The sequence below is a fragment of the Nycticebus coucang genome, chromosome 23 (assembly GCF_027406575.1).
Source record: "Nycticebus coucang isolate mNycCou1 chromosome 23, mNycCou1.pri, whole genome shotgun sequence".
Classification (NCBI taxonomy): domain Eukaryota; kingdom Metazoa; phylum Chordata; class Mammalia; order Primates; family Lorisidae; genus Nycticebus; species Nycticebus coucang.
In genome coordinates, this window is record NC_069802.1 from 38,915,797 (window position 1) to 38,934,616 (window position 18,820).

At 43.2% G+C, this 18,820-nt stretch overlaps 2 protein-coding genes and 1 long non-coding RNA gene across 12 annotated transcripts in view; 1 reads left to right on the top strand and 2 right to left on the bottom strand.

The window, feature by feature from the left end:
- Window positions 1–1,003, bottom strand: part of PIGG (phosphatidylinositol glycan anchor biosynthesis class G) — a 50,366-nt gene extending 49,363 nt beyond the window's left edge. For 6 of the 7 annotated variants that reach the window (XM_053577497.1, XM_053577501.1, XM_053577498.1 and 3 more), the window contains exon 1: window positions 749–1,003. In XM_053577497.1, the coding sequence (XP_053433472.1) occupies window positions 749–902 (154 nt within the window). In that variant the 5' untranslated portion in view covers window positions 903–1,003. The remainder of the gene's footprint in view (window positions 1–748) is intronic. The other variant, XM_053577502.1, reaches the window with a different exon arrangement.
- Window positions 1,004–1,038: 35 nt separating this feature from the next.
- Window positions 1,039–7,519, top strand: LOC128575821 (uncharacterized). Of its 4 annotated transcripts, none has more exons than XR_008377176.1 (5): window positions 1,039–1,087; window positions 2,044–2,197; window positions 2,959–3,059; window positions 3,207–3,358; window positions 7,191–7,513. It is a non-coding gene; the product is annotated as an uncharacterized LOC128575821 (long non-coding RNA). The 4 variants fall into 4 exon arrangements; XR_008377175.1 differs by having other exon boundaries at window positions 1,061–1,214; window positions 7,412–7,519; XR_008377174.1 differs by having other exon boundaries at window positions 1,061–1,214.
- A 5,248-nt stretch (window positions 7,520–12,767) lies between these two features.
- On the bottom strand, window positions 12,768–13,497 carry LOC128575822 (60S ribosomal protein L9-like). Its single transcript, XM_053577505.1, has 2 exons — window positions 12,952–13,497; window positions 12,768–12,851 (listed from the first exon to the last, which is right to left on the bottom strand). The coding sequence occupies exons 1-2, from the start codon at window positions 13,477–13,479 to the stop codon at window positions 12,783–12,785; spliced, it is 597 nt and encodes a 198-aa protein (XP_053433480.1). The 5' UTR covers window positions 13,480–13,497; the 3' UTR covers window positions 12,768–12,782.
- Window positions 13,498–18,820: the final 5,323 nt, after the last annotated feature.

Here is an 18,820-nt window from a genome sequence, read left to right on the forward strand (position 1 = left end):
CACATATTCTACCATATCTACCTATCCCAACACAAAAGGAGGCCTGTTATTGGTAAGCAGTACTGGGGAGAAGGCAGTGTCAATGTTAAGTAATCTTAGGGAGACCCTGTAGAAAGTAGTGAATTGCCCTCAGCATGGTGAGGAGTACTGGGACAGAGAGGTCCCTACATAATGGTACTGAGATGGGTGGGACATTGACGTAAAACACTGTGCTGCAGGTAAAAAGTGAGCGACAGTATACACTGTTTATATGGTCAGTAGCTGGTATTGTGTCCATTTGGTCCAGACCAATAATTTTACATGGTGTGTTACTGGGTAGGTAGGTGAGGGCTAACGAGAAGCCTAATGCAGAAAGGCCTTAGTCATTGGGCGGGGGAAGGTCTTGGAGAAATCTCACAGAAGAAAACGAGAGGAGGTTAGCAGGTTATCTTATCTGTTGCGTCCTATTTGGCAAAGGTGGTGCCTGGAACAGAGAATGACCCTAAAGGCTGCTCAGAAAAGAGGAGGCAGAATCACAGGTAAGTAGAGGTAGAGAGGGGTGGGATCGTGTGATCCGGAAGGAAGGTCGAGACGGGACCGGTAGTGGTGTTGCCACAAAGTTGTAGGATAGACAAAAACGCTGGACAGGTTAAGGGTGGGGTGGGGGGGCACAACGTAAGAGACAGCCGGAGTGAGCTGATGTTCGAAAAACGCATCCTTTGTGGGAAGTGGGGCCCGGGAGCAGAGGCGCCCTGGAAAGGGTCCGTACCCGCCGAGGGTTCGGGTGCTGGGGGCTCTGTTCGGTGCTCTGCCCTGGCAGAAGAACGAACGGGAACTGGGAAGAATCCCCGAAGGAAGACTGCGATCCCAAGCACCTCGACTGCCACGCAGCACGCAGCGAAGGTCCCGGAGCCCAGCCGCATGGTGCACACCTCCAGGCCAGCGCACCGGGACCTGATGAACTCCAAACCTGCCCCGGTAGCAGCCACTTCCGGCGAGAGCACACAGGCCGGACTGTCGCGCACCGCCCTCATCCGTACGTTACTTCCGCCGGCGCGCCGGAAATACGCCAGCCCAGAGTTCCAGCCGTTGTGGGGCCTGGTTCCTAGTGAGTCGGTATCCCAGGCCGCCCACCCGCTGGTCGGGATATTTTTAACTTTTTATTATAGTTGACGTGTTGTGATTGTACATATTTATGGGCGTCTGGGGCGCCAGAAATCCAGGAAAAGCTAGAGGTGCTTGTATTGGCATATTGCTTGTCTTCCCTTGGGTAGTGCCTGGAGTCTGGTCAGCAGCTGTTCCTATTGAAACCCTCTCATCTGGCAGCTTGCTGGATCCACCCAGAGAACGTGCAGACACCTGAGGGTAGCAGATGGAGGAAACATTTGGGAGCAAATCTTCTGCAACGCTGTCACTGACTGAGTGGACAACTTTCTCCTCAACATTTTGTTACTGGTTGAAGAGGGTCTCTCTCAGCCAATAATTTACAGAGATGGGTATAGGTCCACCAAACTTTATCTGTCACAAGGCCAGCAATTCTGGAGAACAGCAAGAGTAGCTCTCAATTCTGTGCTTCCTCAGTTACAATTCTAATAACTTTTATAATGAAATATAAGGAAACAGACCTAGAAAATTTTAACTATCGGATAGGTAGTAACATCAAAGTAGTCTTTGCTTTAACAATGCAAAATGCTTAAACAACAGAAAGATGATTTTCATTTTAGTGAAATATCTAAGAGAATAATCAGAAAAAAGGTATCATCAAAGTAACCTTTATCATGACATGTATTGTGTGTGACTACCTCCTCAGAGTTCACAATCATAGTGAAAACTAGCTAATCAGAGCGGGATGTGGGGTGGAAAATAATGTGAGCTAACCAGATGAGGTCAGCTGTACTGCTTCAGCTTAGCTTTTCAGATTCCATTTGGAGACTGTTTTCTGGCTTAATGGATTTCTAAACCCAGAAAACATTATCTGGAAAAGGGCAGCTCCCCATTTTGCCAGGAGCATTTCCCATCTATGTCCCACTGGGAGCCTGTGTCTCATCTAAGCTCTGCCTGCAGGTGTCAAGTTGGCCAGGTGCCTTTTGCCACCCATACTACTGCTTACTGTGTCTCTATGATTTGGAAAATGGTTCCTGTGCATTTCCAGAGAGGAAAATTTACTCCACCAAAATAATATTGGTTCTCCTGATTGAGAATGAATAGATTCCTCTCAGTAAGTGTTCTAATATGAATGGTGTCTTTTCTTTGTGCTGAATTGTGGGCATAGGTTTTGTGTAACCTAGAGCTTGTGCTCAGTAGGGAAAGGTAGGAATTAGTTTATTTCTTTCTGATTGCCTATTTTGGCTTCCAGTAGGCGACCAGTCCCCTGGAGCTCTTGTGGAGGATTACCCTGTTTCCCCGAAAATAAGACAGTGTCTTATTTTAAAGTGTGCTCCCAAAGATGCGCTAGGTCTTATTTTCAGGGGACGTCTTATCTTTTCTATAAGTAGGTCTTATTTTCGGAGGATGTCTTATTTTCGAGGAAACAGGGTAGATATTGTGTATCCCCAACCCCCTTTCCCTGCCTGATAAAGGTTGAGAAGATGGGCTTCGTTTCCTATCTTAGCTTTTCTTTTATGGCATTATATTGAAGTCCACACCTCCCTCCTCATTGGCAGTTTCATATCCCCTAGAGCAGTAAAAATGATGGTTGTATCTTTCAGAAAATTGAATAGTGGCTTAATCATTTCTAAGAAAATGTTGTCAGTGACCAGAAGATAACACAGGTGGGTGGGCGTGTTCGGGGGGTTATTGCTGCAGTGGATGCTGGGCTGGTTGGGGGAGGATCTTAGGAACACAGTAGATGCTGCCTAAGAATTTTTGAGGTGGGGCATGCTGATGTATTGGGGAAGCATACTTGGAACTTGATGGCATTTCTTCTTTACTAGAAAGTCACATTGGGAAAGTGTTTTCCCTTCTTGAATATTTCTTCAGGTTGCCCAGATTGATGACATTTGCGCAGCAAAAGTATTATCAAGCTGTCAGTGGTAGGAATGTCAACTAGACAGCCACTTGCCTCCAAGGGCAAAATAAAGGTAAGAGAAAGGAAAAAATGTCTTAGAGTGGGTGGGAAAGTAAGAAGAAAAATGAAAATGGGAAAGAATGCCCTTGCTTGTGGAACAAAGGTAGTTTATGCCCCATTCTGCCTATATCCTGACCCTGTCCTGCTCCCTCTTTCTCAGTCTGATCCAGATGCCACTTCCTTGAGGCTGATCGGGGCACTGAAGACTTTACTGATGTCATTTGGCAGAAGAATACATGGAGATGATCTTTGGATACGAAAGCATTATCTGCAAGGCTGTTGTCAAGCATGGAAGCCCCTTCTTTAGGCAAGGTGACCTCATTGCCTTCCTTCTATCTTTGCTTGAGGATGACATGTAACAGCTTACTCTTAATGTGTACAGTTCACCTATAAGGATGGGGGTGCCACCTGTCATCTTCATGGGCTTGGGGAGCCATGGTAGATATCTCCTAGAAAACCTGCAGCTCATGATCCAGAGCAGAATCCTGGACTGTGAAGCAGGGTTGCAGATAATTTGGTGGCTTATCATGGACCTTTATAGAATGCTCTTTTTGACCCAAACTGGGCATCCTTGAAATCTCAAATCCTTGAGAGAAGGCAGCTGTACTGGTATAGACTGGGACTCAAAAATGGGGTGAGTTCGGCTGGGCGTGGTGGCTCACACCTGTAATCCTAGCACTCTGGGAGGCCGAGGCAGGTGGATTGCCTGAGCTCAGGAGTTCAAGACCAGCCTGAGCCAGAGTGAGACCTCATCTCTAAAAATAGCTAGGTGTTGTGGCAGGCACCTATAGTCCCAATTACTTGGGAGGCTGAGGCAAGAGGATAGCTTGAGCCCAAGAGTTTGAGGTTGGTGTTAGCTGTGATACCACGGTACTCTACCAAGGGTGACAAAGTGAGACTGTCTCAAAAAAAAAATAGGGTGAGTTTCCTGGGGGACACTTGAGATAGTCTTTCCAGAAAAACAACTGTGAATTCTGGTTGTCAAAACAAAAACAAAAACAAAAACAGATGTCCACTATGGCCCCCTTCCTCTATTTCTGCATTGTTGTCTAGAGTTACACCATTGGCCCTAATAACATAGTAGATTAAGACTAGCCTTAATGACTTCATTCTAACTTCATCATCCGCAAAGACCCTGTTTCCATGTAAGGTCACATTCACAGGCACTAGGGTAAGGACTTCAATACATAAATGTTGGGGACACAATTCAACCCATAACAGTGTCTCCCTCTGCTAGTGATCTCCACATCCCTGTTGGCTCCAGTTGCTGTGACCTCTGCCGGCGTGCTCCATCCCTTCTGGGTGCCTGAGGCAGATCAAAGCAGGGCCTGACTACTGGGCTTGGGATTGTGCTGGAATTTTGTGGCCAGAGACCATTTTGGGGCTTGCAACCCTGAGGTTTTGAAGGAATGATGAAACAGAGGCCCGTCTCTGGGCACTAAGCCATAAGGGGCCCCATCTCCTGGGACATACGTGTTCTGTGTCCAGGGAAGAAGCCCTTTCTGGCTTAGATAAATATTTCTCTTGTCCCATGTACCTGCAGTGTCTCAGAGGTTTTTTGGTGAGCCTCAAAAGAGCCTGACACTGGTCAGCAGGAGGTAGGCATGTCCCAGAATGTATCTTTAGTGTCCAGAGAATGGGAAGGTTGTGGATGGAAGTGAGCTGCAGCATCCTTGGCTGTAACCAACTACAAAATACCAGGATGAATTCACTTCCTGGAGGCGACCTCTGGGGCACCCCAAGCTGGTGTATTTGTAACAGTGTCTGCATGGCTCATCAGGCTTCACATGGTAACTTGGCCACCTCATGACAGGATAAACAACCCCTACAGCTGGGACACCTCTCCAGTATGTCCAGGGACACATGTTCATTTGACTCACAAACTTACCCTGTGTGGCACCTGGAGACCTGGCTCTGGCCTGGAACCTGAGTGCACAGCCACCTGGAGGCTGTTCATTTGCAGGTACCACCTTTACCTCACTTTCTTCTCTGCTGGGTATGGCTAGCCATAACCAACAGAGTTGCAGTGAGTCCCCCTGAGAAAGACACATGCACACAGTAGTGCTCGGACATGCTGACTTGTTGCTGAGATAGGACAACCCTCAGAGACCATGTGCTGAGTTCTGGGTTGCGGAAGGGCAAGGTTCAGAAGACCCTGTGAACCCTGAGGAGGTATCACTGATCACTCGGCATCTGTAAGGCATCAGGGAGAAGGTGACCTGGACCTGGGATGATGAAATGGTCAATGAGTTTAGGACAGTGGTTTTCAACTGGTGTGCTTTGGCACACGAGTGTGCCTTAGGAGAGGATCTTAGTTGTGCTGCAAACATTTAAAAAAGATTATTAATTAAATTATTTTCAAAAGAAGTTCAAAGCACAGTAAGTATATTCTTTTTTACTCCTTTTTTTTGATCAACATAATTTAAGTGTGCTGTGAAAGTTTAATTTTCAAGTGTGTTGTGACATTTGAAAAAGTCTGAAAAACACTGGGTTTAGGGAGCTGGTGGGAGTATGGATGGAGCACATTTATAGAATGTGATTGGCTAGGCCAAGGCAGTGCTGTACTGTGGAGGACATGAATGCCAGGCTAAGGGAGCACCATAGGGAGAGAGCTCGACCTGTTGGTTCTCTTGCCACTATCCTGATATCCTTTGCACAAAGTTTTACACTTTAATAAATTCCAATTTATTTTTTCTTTTGTTTTCTGTGACTTCATTGTCATAACAAAGAAATCATTGACAAATACAATGCCAACAAGCAAACAAATGCCAACATGATCTCACCAGCCAGGCGCATTAGTACCCATGTCCATTATTCTCTTCCCCTATTTAAATAACTCTCTGCCCCCTGAAAACCACTGTCAATCGCAAATCTGTTTTCCATCTCTGCAGTCTTTCCTTTTCCATAATGCCATAGAAGTGGGATCATATGGTATGTGTAATCTGTTTGACTGACTTTGTGTAAATATCTAGGAGTACAGTTGTTGGCTTATATGGTGAGACCATGGTTAGCTTTGAATAAACCTTCCCACCTGTCTTCCTAAGTTGCTGTCCTCAGTGAGGATGGAATTTTCTCCTCAGGGCCTGCACGGGGGAGACCATGGCTGTGGAACACCTGGGAGCCACATGAAGAAAAGATGAGGAAAAAGCTTCCTTCCTGGCCCTGAGTGCTGAGGAGGGAGTTTTTCCATATTTTTCATATAATAATTTAGAAGTCTAATTTTATAAAAGTATTCCATCATTGAGGCTTTGGCTGCTCATCATCAAAGCATGCCTATATATGTTTCATAGCACTGGGTTTGTTTTGGGGGAGAAATGCTGAGAGGCAGCATCAGAATGGTTGGGGTAAAAGTTGGAGATTGGCAGATACCTGAGCCTGAAGGCAAAGGAAACATACCCTATATAAAGGATTTTATTCATGCTTTAATGGCTCAGTTTTCTTGTGGCATTAAATAGTTGAAACAATATTGAAAAATTCAAGCAAGGCAGTGGCTCAAGCCTATAATCCTGGCACTCTTGGCTTGAGGTCAGGAGTTCAGAGATAAGCCTGAGTAACATAGCAAGACCCTCCAACTCTACAAAATATAAGCAAAATTATCTAGGCTTGGTGGCACAAGTACTTGGAAGGCTGAGGGAGGTAGATTACTTGAGCCCAGGAGTTTGAAGTATGATGATGCCACTGTCCCCAGGCAACAGAAGGAAATGACCCTGTCTCAGAAAAAAATAAAAATAAAAAATAAAATAAATAAAAGAATGAAGGACAGAAAAAGAAAATGGAAAAGTAGGCATTATTTAAGTTTAAATATATTTTGTTTATAGCTCATAAACATTTCTTTTGTTGATAAAGTTACAGTTTGTGTGTATATTTGTAATGGGCTTAAATTCACACAAATACTCAGCTCAATAATATCAACCATCATTACTTTGAAGTAATTATTTTTATTATTGTGGAATACATTACTACAGTGAAATAGATTCATTGAATAACAATGCTATAGTGGCAAATTTGATTTCACTAAAGTGTGACCTATATAACAAACACAAGTTAAACTGCTTCTTAAAAGTGATTACACAATTTGTCTCTCCATGTGCCCAGTACTTGCCTCAAAATTGTTGACCTTGAACTCACGGAGGTCTCTTTCCAGCAAGAGGCACGCTCTGCAGCGCAAGTCAAGGCACTTGACCCAGACTACTGAGGGTTACTCCAAGGCAGATAGGTGTCTTGAGGTTATGGATCACTCTCCCACACTTAGAAAACTGAGATAAGTTACTTGCTTTCTAAAACTTCAGAACATTGCCAAGATAAGTAGCTTCTGAATTTGGAATATTAACAGTGACTTTCTTTTCTCTGCTGACTCCTCTAAAGGGAACTTTCAGGTGGAAGACTTGTGTACCTTCTCGTCTGCGGTGTGTGGTTGCAGTGCTAGCCCACAGCCCAGTCTCAAGACGCACTTGGATGAGCAACTTCCCGCAGTTAAGCGCAGGGCAGTGCTAGCATGGTGTCCCAGCTTCACAGCCGCAAGACAGGTAGCTCAGCCTGAGGAAGCCAAGCAGTCCATTCCCAGCAACGGTTCCCCCTGTGACAAAGTACCAAGAAGGGGGAGGGGTGTCTGTGCTTCTCATCCAATCAGAGACAGGAGGCCTCTGGACACCGCAGCAGCCAATCCTCCAACAGTCACTTTGAAAGGCCAATTGGCATCTTTGTTTATATTTACTTACCAATTTTATGGAAATAGGATGTGAGTTCAGTTAGTTCATTCATTTCACAAATACTTACAAGGCACTCTTCTTACATGCTCAGTGAAGTCACCATCTTGATGGTTCAATGTGTAATTGTAAAGTACACAAAAACAGGTGGGACCATGATAGTCCATCCGAGGCAGTGCTGAGGGCTAGTATAGTAAATACATTGCCATCCCCAGCCAGCTCTAGGCCCTGTCTCCGTCAGGCTCACCTCAGAAGAGAGTGCCAGCCACATATGTGAAGAGTTAACCCTCATGGCATACACCAACATAAGTTTAAGTGCTAAATATAAAAAACAAACCATGGCCATAATAAAATATAGGCAAATATTTTTCTGCTCTAGGGTAGCGAAGGAGTTTTCTATCCATAAAGGTAAACAAAGAAAATATAAAGGCATGGTGTAATTTGATTACCTCCCTCCTGCTGGCCTCCTCCCTCCCCTCCCCTCTCCTTCCTCTTCCCTCCTTCTTTCTGGACTATAGCAATGATACATTTCTAAACTATTAAGAATAGAGTAGGAATGTCTTACCACAACAAATAAGTAAGCGAGGAGATGATTATGTTAATCAGTTAAATGTAAGCTTTCCACATTGTATATCAAATCAGCACATTGTACCTCATAAGTGCATTAATGAGCACAGTTATGATTTAATAAAGAATTTTTAAAAATTTGATTACCTCTGAAAGCTCCTAACTATAATGCTAAAAATATTACCAGTTAAGGAAGGAAAAGGCAAATAACAAAGGGAAGTCTTGGCAAGATATATCCTTGTAATCAATAAGAAAAAGAACATTTACATATAAAATGAACAAAATGCATTTAAAAAATTTATAAAATGAGTATGTGAAATAATGTACAGTGGGCTCTCTGCCCCTATGGACTCAACCAAATATGGGTCAAAAATATTTTGGAAAAAAAGCATCTGTACCGAACACGTACAGACTTTTTTCCTCATCATTGCTCTCTAAAGAATCCAGTGCAACAACTATTTACATAGCATGTACATTATAAATAGGTAATTATAGGTGCTAGGTATTATAAATAATCTAGAAATGATTTAAAGGTTATATGCAAATACTATACTATTTTCTATAAGGGACTTGAGCATCTTAGGATTTTGGTATCCGTGGAGGTCCTGGAATCAGTCCTTCATGGATACTAAGGGATAGCCACATACACATATTATCTTGACAGATTTTTTTTACCACCTGTCAATGAATAATGATTTTATCAGTATTAGAGCAAAAACAAAACAAAACACATATATAGAGTATTAAATAGATTGTCAAACACATAATGTATATGTTATACTATTTTTATACCAGATTTCATTTATTGATTTTTTTTCCCTTTAAAATATTTCCAAGTAAAGGAACATGGGTACATGAAAAGTTCAAATTTTCAATAAAAGAAATTCAAATAAGACCCAAATTCTCAACAAATTTCCTATGACATGCCTTCCTATCATATTCAGAATAAAAGTCAAAGACCTTATTTTGATCTCTGTGGTATGTGGCATCTTCTCTCTTGCCTGGTCATTCAGTTTCAGCCACACAGACCTCTCTGCTGTTCCATGAGTCTGTGTGGCTCCCTCCACACCCAAGGGAGCCCTAGTCTCTGAGAGAAAAAAAACATGGCAGGGGGCAGCGCCTGTGGCTCAAAGGAGTAGGGTGCCTGCCCCATATGCTGGAGGTGGCGGGTTCAAACCCATCCCCGACCAAAAACTGCAAAAAAAAACAAACCCAAACCAAAACAACCCCCCCCCAAAAAAAATGTGGCAGGACTGCTTACCCGCTTTACATCTTGGGTCAACTCACCTCCTTAGTGCGATTTTCCCTTTCTAGCCTATCTAAACTTTAATCTTCTTTCTTGGTCAATCACCTCTTCCCTGTGTGTTTTTCTCTTACATATTACCTCTATCTGACATAAGGTACTGTTTAGTTTCTTCTTATTGTTCATATTCTGCACTAGAAAGTAAGTTCTGGAGGAAGGAGCTTTAGCATTTTGTTTACTATTCATTATCCTTGTATAAAAAGTGCCTGGGACATAGTAGGTCCTTTATAAATACATGTTTATTGAGTGTCTAGACAGGAATGCCTAGAAAATACGATGCTTAGATGTTAATGGTTTACCATCATTATTGCCACAAGGCTTTTTTTTTTTTTTTTGTAGAGACAGAGTTTCACTTTATGGCCCTCGGTAGAGTGCTGTGGCCTCACACAGCTCACAGCAACCTCCAACTCCTGGGCTTAAGCGATTCTCTTGCCTCAGCTTCCCGAGTAGCTGGGACTACAGGCGCCCGCCACAACGCCCGGCTATTTTTTGGTTGCAGTTTGGCCAGGGCCGGGTTTGAACCCGCCACCCTTGGTATATGGGGCCAGCGCCTTACCGACTGAGCCTCAGGCGCCGCCCATGCCACAAGGCTTTTAAGACCTGTATCTGCCTCATACCTCAAGGAAGGACACGTTACTTGGTTCTCCATTCATACTTCTCAGTATTTCATAAAGATAATAATAATGATACCTGTATCCTATTGCTTTGAACCTTGTTTCTTTCTTTTTTTTTTTTTTTAATTTATTTTATTGTTGGGGATGAAAATGGAATTCTTATTCATAGATATTTCGCAGTTCACTTGTGATTAATAATGTTCGTTTCCGGTATTTTTCAGCATATCTAATTGATAAAGTCAAAATCAAAGGCTACTACGCATTCAAACTGACTGAAGAGAAATCTAAACCCAGATTTGGATTCTTCACAACTGATCTGAAAGCTAAGTCCTCCATACAGCTTTACAACAAAGTCATCAGTAACAGTGGCTTCCCTTCTGATGAGAAGGGCAGCCTCAAATGCACTCAAACTCAAAGAAACAAAGAGTGCACCGTGTGCTTATTCCTTGTGCGGAAGAAACCACTGATATTCTTGGGTTGTTGCTTCTTCTCCACCCTGGTTCTTTTATCAATTACCATCATTTTTCATAAGCAAAAAAGGAGAAAATTTTGGAAAGCAAAGAACTTACAACATATACCATTAAAGAAAGGCCACAAGAGAGTTCTTAGCTAAACTGCTTGAACTTATTTCTGTCTGCTTGAACAGTTTAAAAATTCACTCCAGTTCCCCATACTGGTAACTTGCCAGAGATATACCTGTATTGCTGAAAGACGAGATGAGACACAGTGGTAACCAAAGTGATAGACAATCAGCTACTCTGCCATGTGGTTCAAATGAATTTTCCCTTAGGTATTCACACCAGTCAATTCATTGCTTCTTCAAGTTTGATGAGCTGTTTTCCATCATCTTCTCTACTTTCTTGTCGAAATACCAATAGCTACTTATGGTAAAATAAATTATTTTTTAAAAAATGAAGCTTTCTTTTGTTAAGACTCTATAGCAGAAAATTAAACTATTAACTATTCTTTAAACTACAGTGAGTAATATATCCCTTATCACTTCTAATGAGGTGTTTCCTCCCTAAGGTCAGGTGGTTCTCAAATGAAAAGAAAAAACACAATGGAGTAAGTAGTGCTTGTCTATAGCCAGTTATAGCCTAGACTCTTAAGTTCCATCAATCCCTTGGTTTTTGTCAATAGAAATAAAAATTACCACTATAAAACATCTAATTTTGTGACCTTACTCAACCTCACAAACAGCAAGTTCCCCTTTAAACAAATTGGGGATTAATTGGCATCATTCCTCCTGATTTTTCCAAGGAAAAGATTTGGCACGCTCAGGAAAGCTAAACATTCTAAAAGGTTGTAACGTTTTATGTTATCCTAACACTCAAAGGCTTGCATTATTCCATTAAGACTTGCTCTCTTCCCCGAGAATCTCACTGTTCTGATGCCACATGCACACAGCAATCTTTTAGGATGGAGAGTGAAGCCTTATCTGCACCAAGCAATTCAGAATTTTGATGGTCTGAATGAATTGAAACTCTTATATACTGACTTGCTCAGTGTATTATAAATATTGGAGCTAAGAAACTTTAATGTGCACCCTTTTAAAAATCTTTTCTTCAAGCCGGGCACAGTGGCTCATGCCTGTAATCCTAGCACTCTGAGAGGATGAGGCAGGTGGACTGCCTGAACTCAGGAGAGTTCAAGACCAGCCTGAGCAAGAGCAAGGCCTGACCTAAAAAAAACAACCGGGAGTTATGGCAGGCACCTGTAGTCTCAGCTACCTGGGAGGCTGAGGAAAGACAATCACTTGAGCCCAGGAGTTTGAGGGTTGCCAAGAGCTATGATGCTATTGGGCATGCTATGGCACTCTACCTCTACCAAGGATGACAAAGTTAGACAAAGGCCCATTGAATATGAATCCCAGTGCTTTGGGAGGACAAAGCGGGAGGATATCTTGAGACCAGGTTTGAGGTTGAAGTGAGCTGTAATCAGTGCCACTGCACACCAGCCTGGGCAACAGTTAAATCTCTAAAGGAGTCAAAAGACAAGGCCAGGCACGGTGGCTTTGGCCTGTAATCCTAGCACTCTGAGTGCCAAGGTGAGTGGATTGCTTGAGCTCATAAGTTCGAGACTAGCCTAAGAGCAAAATCCCATCTCGAATAAAAATGAAAAACTGAGGCAAGAGAATCTGTTGAGTCCAAGAATTTGAGGTTGCTGTGCCCTATGACACTACAGCATTCTACCAAGTGCAACAAAGTAAGACTGTTTCCAAAAAAAAAAAAAAAAAAAAAAGGAGTCAAAAAAAAGAAAGCTATTTGGGCTCAACTCAGTGCCTATGGCTCAAGAGGCTGAGGAGCCAGCCACATACACCTGAGCTGGTGGGTTCGAATCCAGCCAGCCCACCAAATGATGGCTGCAACCAAAAAAAAAAAAAGAAAAAGCCAGGCGTTGTGGCGGGCGCCTGTAGTTCCAGCTATCTGGGAGGTGGAGGCAGAGGCAGGAGACTCGCTTGAGCCCAGGAGTTGGAGGTTGCTGTGAGCTGAGATGCTATGGTACTTCTACCCAGGGCAACAGCTTGAGGCTCTGCCTCTTAGATCTTATTCATCAGCCTGCTGAACTGTTCCTTTTTCAGAGATATAAATACCATCCAAAAATTTTCTGATATCCTTGTTTTTTTTTTTTTTTTGGTGGTTTTTTTTTGGCCGGGGCTGGGTTTGAACCGACCACCTCCAGCATATGGGACCGGCACCCTACTCCTTGAGCCACAGGTGCCGCCCTCATATCCTTGTTTTTAACTGTTGTGGCTTGCTGAACCAAAGCAGCTGAATTTGAAACAAGCTCAATGTCGTTTCCTTTGAGGATTAACTCATCTTTCTGGGCTTGAGATACCGAACAAGCAACGCCTGCTCTCATCCGAACCCAGCGGATATATTTTTCACCCAAGAAATTTCTTATTTCAACAAGAGACCCATTCTCCTGGATAACAACGTTGATGGGGAAGTGAGCATACACAGACCTCATCTTGTAACGGAAGCCCAGTGTAACACCCTTGATCATGTTCTGTACGTGACTACAAATAGTGTGAACAGTAGCCAGTTCCTTTCTATTTCCCCACCATTTGTCAACCCGGAGCCTCTTCTTTTTCTTTCCAAGGAGACTGAGTTCCACATTGATATGGTTGAAGTCCCTCCGCAGGGTTCCTCTGGGACCCTTTACGATAACTGTGCGTCCTTTCAGAGTGATGTCGACATTTTCTGGAATGTCTACAGTCTGATTGCTGAGAATGGTCTTCATTCTCGCGGAGATGCGGCAAAGAGCTGAACCTTGTTTCTTTACAAAATTTAATTCATTTAATATTTAACAATTCTGTGAATTATTTTTTACTACTATTTAATAGATAAGAAATTGAGGCTTATCCACTATGTTAAAGCTAATTCCTTGTTAGAACTGGTATGAGATCATTTGAATTAAAATTCTAACTTGTATTGCACTAATGTACACAGCTATGATTTAACAATAAAAAAAAATAAAATTCTAACTTGTCACCATTAAGCTATAGTGCTTGGGAGATCTAAGAAAAGATGAAATATTAACAGGCAGATGTACTCTGAAGGCAATGAGGGAATACTAACAGATTTCAACTCAGAAAATAACATGATCAGATTTATATGTTAGAGAAATTACCCTTGCAGGAAGAGTGGAAAATGGAACTTCGGGAGCAGGCTGGAGTCAAGAAATGAATTTATTGCAATTTTATTGCAATAAAACAGATGATAAAATATAAAGCTTATTCTAGTCAGTGAAGAGATGACATAAAGGAGAACATGGAATTTAAACATAGCATGAGGTAGAATTCTCTGAGGATTGAGGGGCCCTTGTGATAAACAATGGCTTCAAGATTCCTCACTTGAGCTGTAAGAAATATATGGTGGGGCCACGAAACCTGATTGGGAATGTAAGAAAAAAAGTAGGTTTTGCAGAGAACAGTGAATTGAAATTGAGGGAGAAGAGCCCCTTTGGAAGGAGAGCCTGGCATAAATCTCAAATATGGCCAAGAGGCTGAAAAATCAAGGATCCACATCATTTCGATGTGGATTGGTGGATTATCAGTGAAGTTAATCGGAGAGGAGCTTCAGGGCAGATTCTGATTGAAAGGTGGATTAGACTAATAATCCTTAGGAAATGTAGGACCCTACGAGGCCCCGTGCAGAAAAGGAAGGGATGAAATAGGGCAGAGCCTCATTCTTTTTACCTCTTGTTTTAAAGATAACTTAATTGTTTTAATGGAATGAGTAGCAAATGCCAGTTGTATTAGATTCCTAATACTGTAACAAATTACCACAAACTTAGTGGCTTAAAACCCACAAATCTGTTACAATTCTTGCAGTTTTGGAGGAGTCTGAAGTCGAGGCGCTGGCAGCACTGCCTGACTTCTGCGTGTCAGGGGCAGTGTATGCCCCCCGCCCCCTTTGCCACACAGGCTGCCGGCTTCGGCTTGTAGCCCCTCGCCGCCACCGCCGAACCCGCAGCAGAGAGTCCTCTCCCGGTGGCCTCCCGCCACTCTCTTACAGAGACCCTTGAGATTACACTGGGCCACCCAGGGTAATCCTGTATCATTTCTGATCTCAAAATCGTTAAATTAATCACACACGCAAAGCTCCTGTCAACAGGTGCGGGAACACCCACAAGGTCTGTGGATTAGGGCAGGAACAGCACCAGGAGATGAGTGTGGGGGGACAGGAACTGGAAGTAAGGTCCCACCTCACTCTACGGGGCACAGAGCATGGCGAGGCTGCAATGCCCGCCACGGCCAGCAGGGGGTGACCGCCTGTCCTGCCAGTAGCGCCGCCGCCTCAGTGTGCTGGGTGAGAGGACGCGCGGCCCCGCAGCGCTCTGGGGTGAGAGAACGCGGGACCTCGCAGTGCAGCTCTGCCTGAGCGGATGAGGCACCGCTACTCAGCGCTACGCCCTCGGGACGCCGGGGCTCCGGGACTGCAACCGTGAGTGTGACCTTCCTGTCCCAGCCCCACCTGCTGAGGGGCAGCTGGTTCAGAGACCCGGGAGGGGGGCTCCGTGTGTAAAGTGGAAACGGAGAGCCCACTGTGTCCACACCGAGGTCCTCCACACCCATGCTGCTTTGGCCGCTGGTGTGAAGCCCACTGAGTGGTTTCTCCACACTGAAGTGACCTCACACAACGTTACCTGGGCGCTTGGTTCCACAGCTGTGTTGCGCTGGATTGGGGTCGGGCTCGGCCTTTGCAAGCAAGTTTGATGTCGTCTCTGTTTTACTGACAGGGTGTTGACAGGGTTGTTTATAAAAGTCGTTTACTTCCTGGCCTGGCGGGGTGGCAGCGCCTGTAGTCCCAGCTACTGAGGGAGGCTGAGGCGGGAGGACCGCTGGAGCCCAGGAGTTTGAGGTTGCTGTGAGCTAAGGCCACGGCACTCTACCTGAGGAGACAGAGAGATTCTCACTCTGAGGAAAAAAAAAAAGTCGCTTACTTCCAATAATTTTATACTTCTGGGGAACTCGCAATAGCAGCACGATAAATAATGCTCTTTTTCTCGCTCCTCAGATTCCCCAGTGGTGACGGATTGCTAGGTCATGTTTGCCACCACACGCAGAGCACTCCCAGGTATTTGACCCTAAGCAGGGACATTGTCCCAGGTGGCGACCATTAACTCCCAAATCGGGAAATACCCAGTTCCTACCTGACAGTTCAATGCACTCGCTCACCTCCTTCCCCGGCCCGCGGGGAATTCAACGGGGACCTGGGAAACAAAAGGGGTCAGTCGAATGAGGGGACAAGAGACACGAAAGAATGAGAGCAAGTCAAGAGTCTGATCAAGCTCCGTGGAGTTTATTTTTCAGCTTGACTTATAAGCACACAAAGAGGAAGTAACTAAGGGCTATTCCTAACAGGGCGGGGAGGTGGCTAGTTTCTGGAAAATTACTAGGAGAAGGACCCTAAGGCGGGGGGTGCATTTTTTTTTTTTTTTTTGTAGAGACAGAGTCTCACTTTATGGCCCTCAGGTAGAGTGCCGTGGCCTCACACAGATCACAGCAACCTCTAACTCTTGGGCTTACACGATTCTCTTGCCTCAGCCTCCCGAGCAGCTGGGACTACAGGCGCCCGCCACAACACCTGGCTATTTTTTTGTTGCAGTTTGGCCGGGGCTGGGTTTGAACCCGCCACCCTCGGCATATGGGGCCGGCGCCCTACTCACTGAGCCACAGGCGCCGCCCCGGGGGGTGCATTTTTGAAGAGATAGGCAAGGGGAAAGTACCGTTGCTGTTATGGTTGAATTCCTGTGAGTAGTTTGCTGTAAAACCGCAAATCAAGCAGGCTAGCAAGGGGCATTTTTGTGATATGTTTTGGCTCCCGGCAACCTCCCTTCACAACGTGTGGCTGCTCGGGAAGGTGCAAGTCCCAGCAGTCTGCAGACACCTGTGTGCAGCTCAGGCTTGTCAGTGCAGCTCGCCCTGCACTTGTTTCCTCTTCGTGCTTTTCCTCTGAGTGAGTGTGGCTGTTGTTGGACTAATGAGCCTGTCATTTAAGTTAATTACTGGAGAAGTGCTTGAGAGATTAATAATTTTATTTTTATAAACAGCAAGGATATCTTTTTATTTTATTTTTGCAAATAACAAGGGTATCTTTTTAAAGAACAGTTCTGTTTTTGGGGGGTTAAGTTTATATTTTTATGGTAAAGTATAAGTAATGTTATTAACTAGTATAGTATAAAATGGATCTCCTTCTATAGATTATAAGGTTAAAATATTTTATTTATTTATTTATTTTTTGAGACAGAGTCTCACTTTGTCGCCCTTGGTAGAGTGCGGTGGCATCATAGTTCACAGGAACCTCAAACGCTTGGGCTCAAGTGATCCTCTTGCCTCAGCCTCCCAAGTAGCTTGGACTATGGGCACCCGCCACAATGCCCGCCTGTTTTTAGAGGTGGGGGTCTTGCTGTGGCTCAGGCTGCTCTGGAACCGGTGAGTTCAGGCAATCCATCTGCCTTGGCCTCCCCAGAGTGCTAGGACTACAGGCTGAGCCACCGCGCCTGGCCTATTTTTTTTTTTTAAGTGGTTATATTTTTGTTTAGAATAAATTTTTTTAATAGAATTTTTTTTTTTTTTTTTTTGTAGAGACGGAGTCTCACTTTTATCGCCCTCAGTAGAGTGCCGTGGCGTCATACAGCTCACAGCAACCTCCAACTCCTGAGCTTAGGTGATTCTTTTGCCTCAGCCTCCTGAGTAGCTGGGATATATGTATTATTGTGTGAATTGAATAATTTTATACATTTTTATCTTGATGGAAAGGTAGAATGTCTATATTTTGAGAAATTGTTATAGTCTAAGTTAAGAAGATGAAGGGATGTATTGTTTTAGCTGGAGTCTGGTGTCCTTTTTCTCTGTTCTGGGCCACAAATCCCACTCAGGTGTTTGAGAGTAGTTTATTTAGAGATATTGTTATTTTAATTGTGTGTTTTAAAGACTTTTTATTGTAGACTAAATATTTGGCTAGTTATATTTTTTGGAGCGGAGTCTTCTCCCTAAAGTCTTAGTTAGGGTGTTATAAAAATATTTTATATGACGTATGACTATATTTGTCTATGTCAGACAGTCTTTGGGACATTGATTAGTTTTTATTTTAAGGAAATTTTCTTGTGAGGTCTTGATTAGTTCTATTTTTATGCTAATTTAGTATGATAACTTAGGCTTGTCTGACTTAAGTTAGTTTAGAATAGTTAAAGTAGGTTAGTTGTATTTGATAGCTGTCCCGTTTATGTCTTATTAACTGTCTAGTACTTTTTCTTTTATTTGCAGAGCCCAGTTCTTTGAGAAATGGGTCATTGACTGCTTTAACCCTTTTTTTTTGTTGAAAAGAGAGCAGTGTGAGTAGTGGGCTTTGTAATCAACTCTCTGTCAGGGCGGAAGTGGATATTTGTTTAAATAAGTATTTTTCAACCTTTTTCATCTCATGGCAGTTGAACCTATGGTTAAACTTTCATGGCATGCTTAAATTATATTGATCAAAAAAAGAGTAAAAAAAGATACTTACTGTGGTTTGAAACTTTTTTTGAAAATAATTAATGATCTTTAAAATTTTTCATGGCACACCTAAGATCCTCTCACAGCATACCAGTGTGTCATGGTGCACTGGTTGAAAATCACTGGTCCAGTGGTTGTTCATGTAGGTGGATGTTTGGTGTTGCTGTAAATGTTGATGTCTGGTGGTAAGTGGATAGTCGAAGAGGGAAAAAACAAAATTTTTTATGTAGTTAAGCATGCACAGTTTGAAAATTAGAATTGGTTACTATTTGGTGTTTTTTACTACCTTTTAGTATAAATGGAAGAGAAGAAATTAATTTCTGGAATATAGTGTAAATTAGAAGAAGTCATTTATTAAGGATATGCCTGGATACTGTAAGAGTCAGACACAGTAGAGTTAATTAGGAAAGAAAAGTAGCTGGTGGTTTGAAAAGTAAAGAAGACCCTCCTCTTTTGTTTTAGTTTTAAATGAGCAATTGAGTTTGTTAAGTGTGTTTTATTTTGAGGACATTTGTAATGTAGCAATCACAGTTTTTAGTAGGTAAAAAGATAGTGTTTAATAAATTTTGTATTTTAATTTTATAA

Coding starts and splice junctions, on each gene's coding strand:
- LOC128575822 (XM_053577505.1), bottom strand. CDS start 13,479: ATGAAGACCATTCTCAGCAATCAGACTGTAGACATTCCAGAAAATGTC. Junction 12,852..12,951: donor AGGATATGAGGGCGGCACCT/GTGGCTCAAGGA, acceptor AAAAAAAACAAG/GATATCAGAAAATTTTTGGA.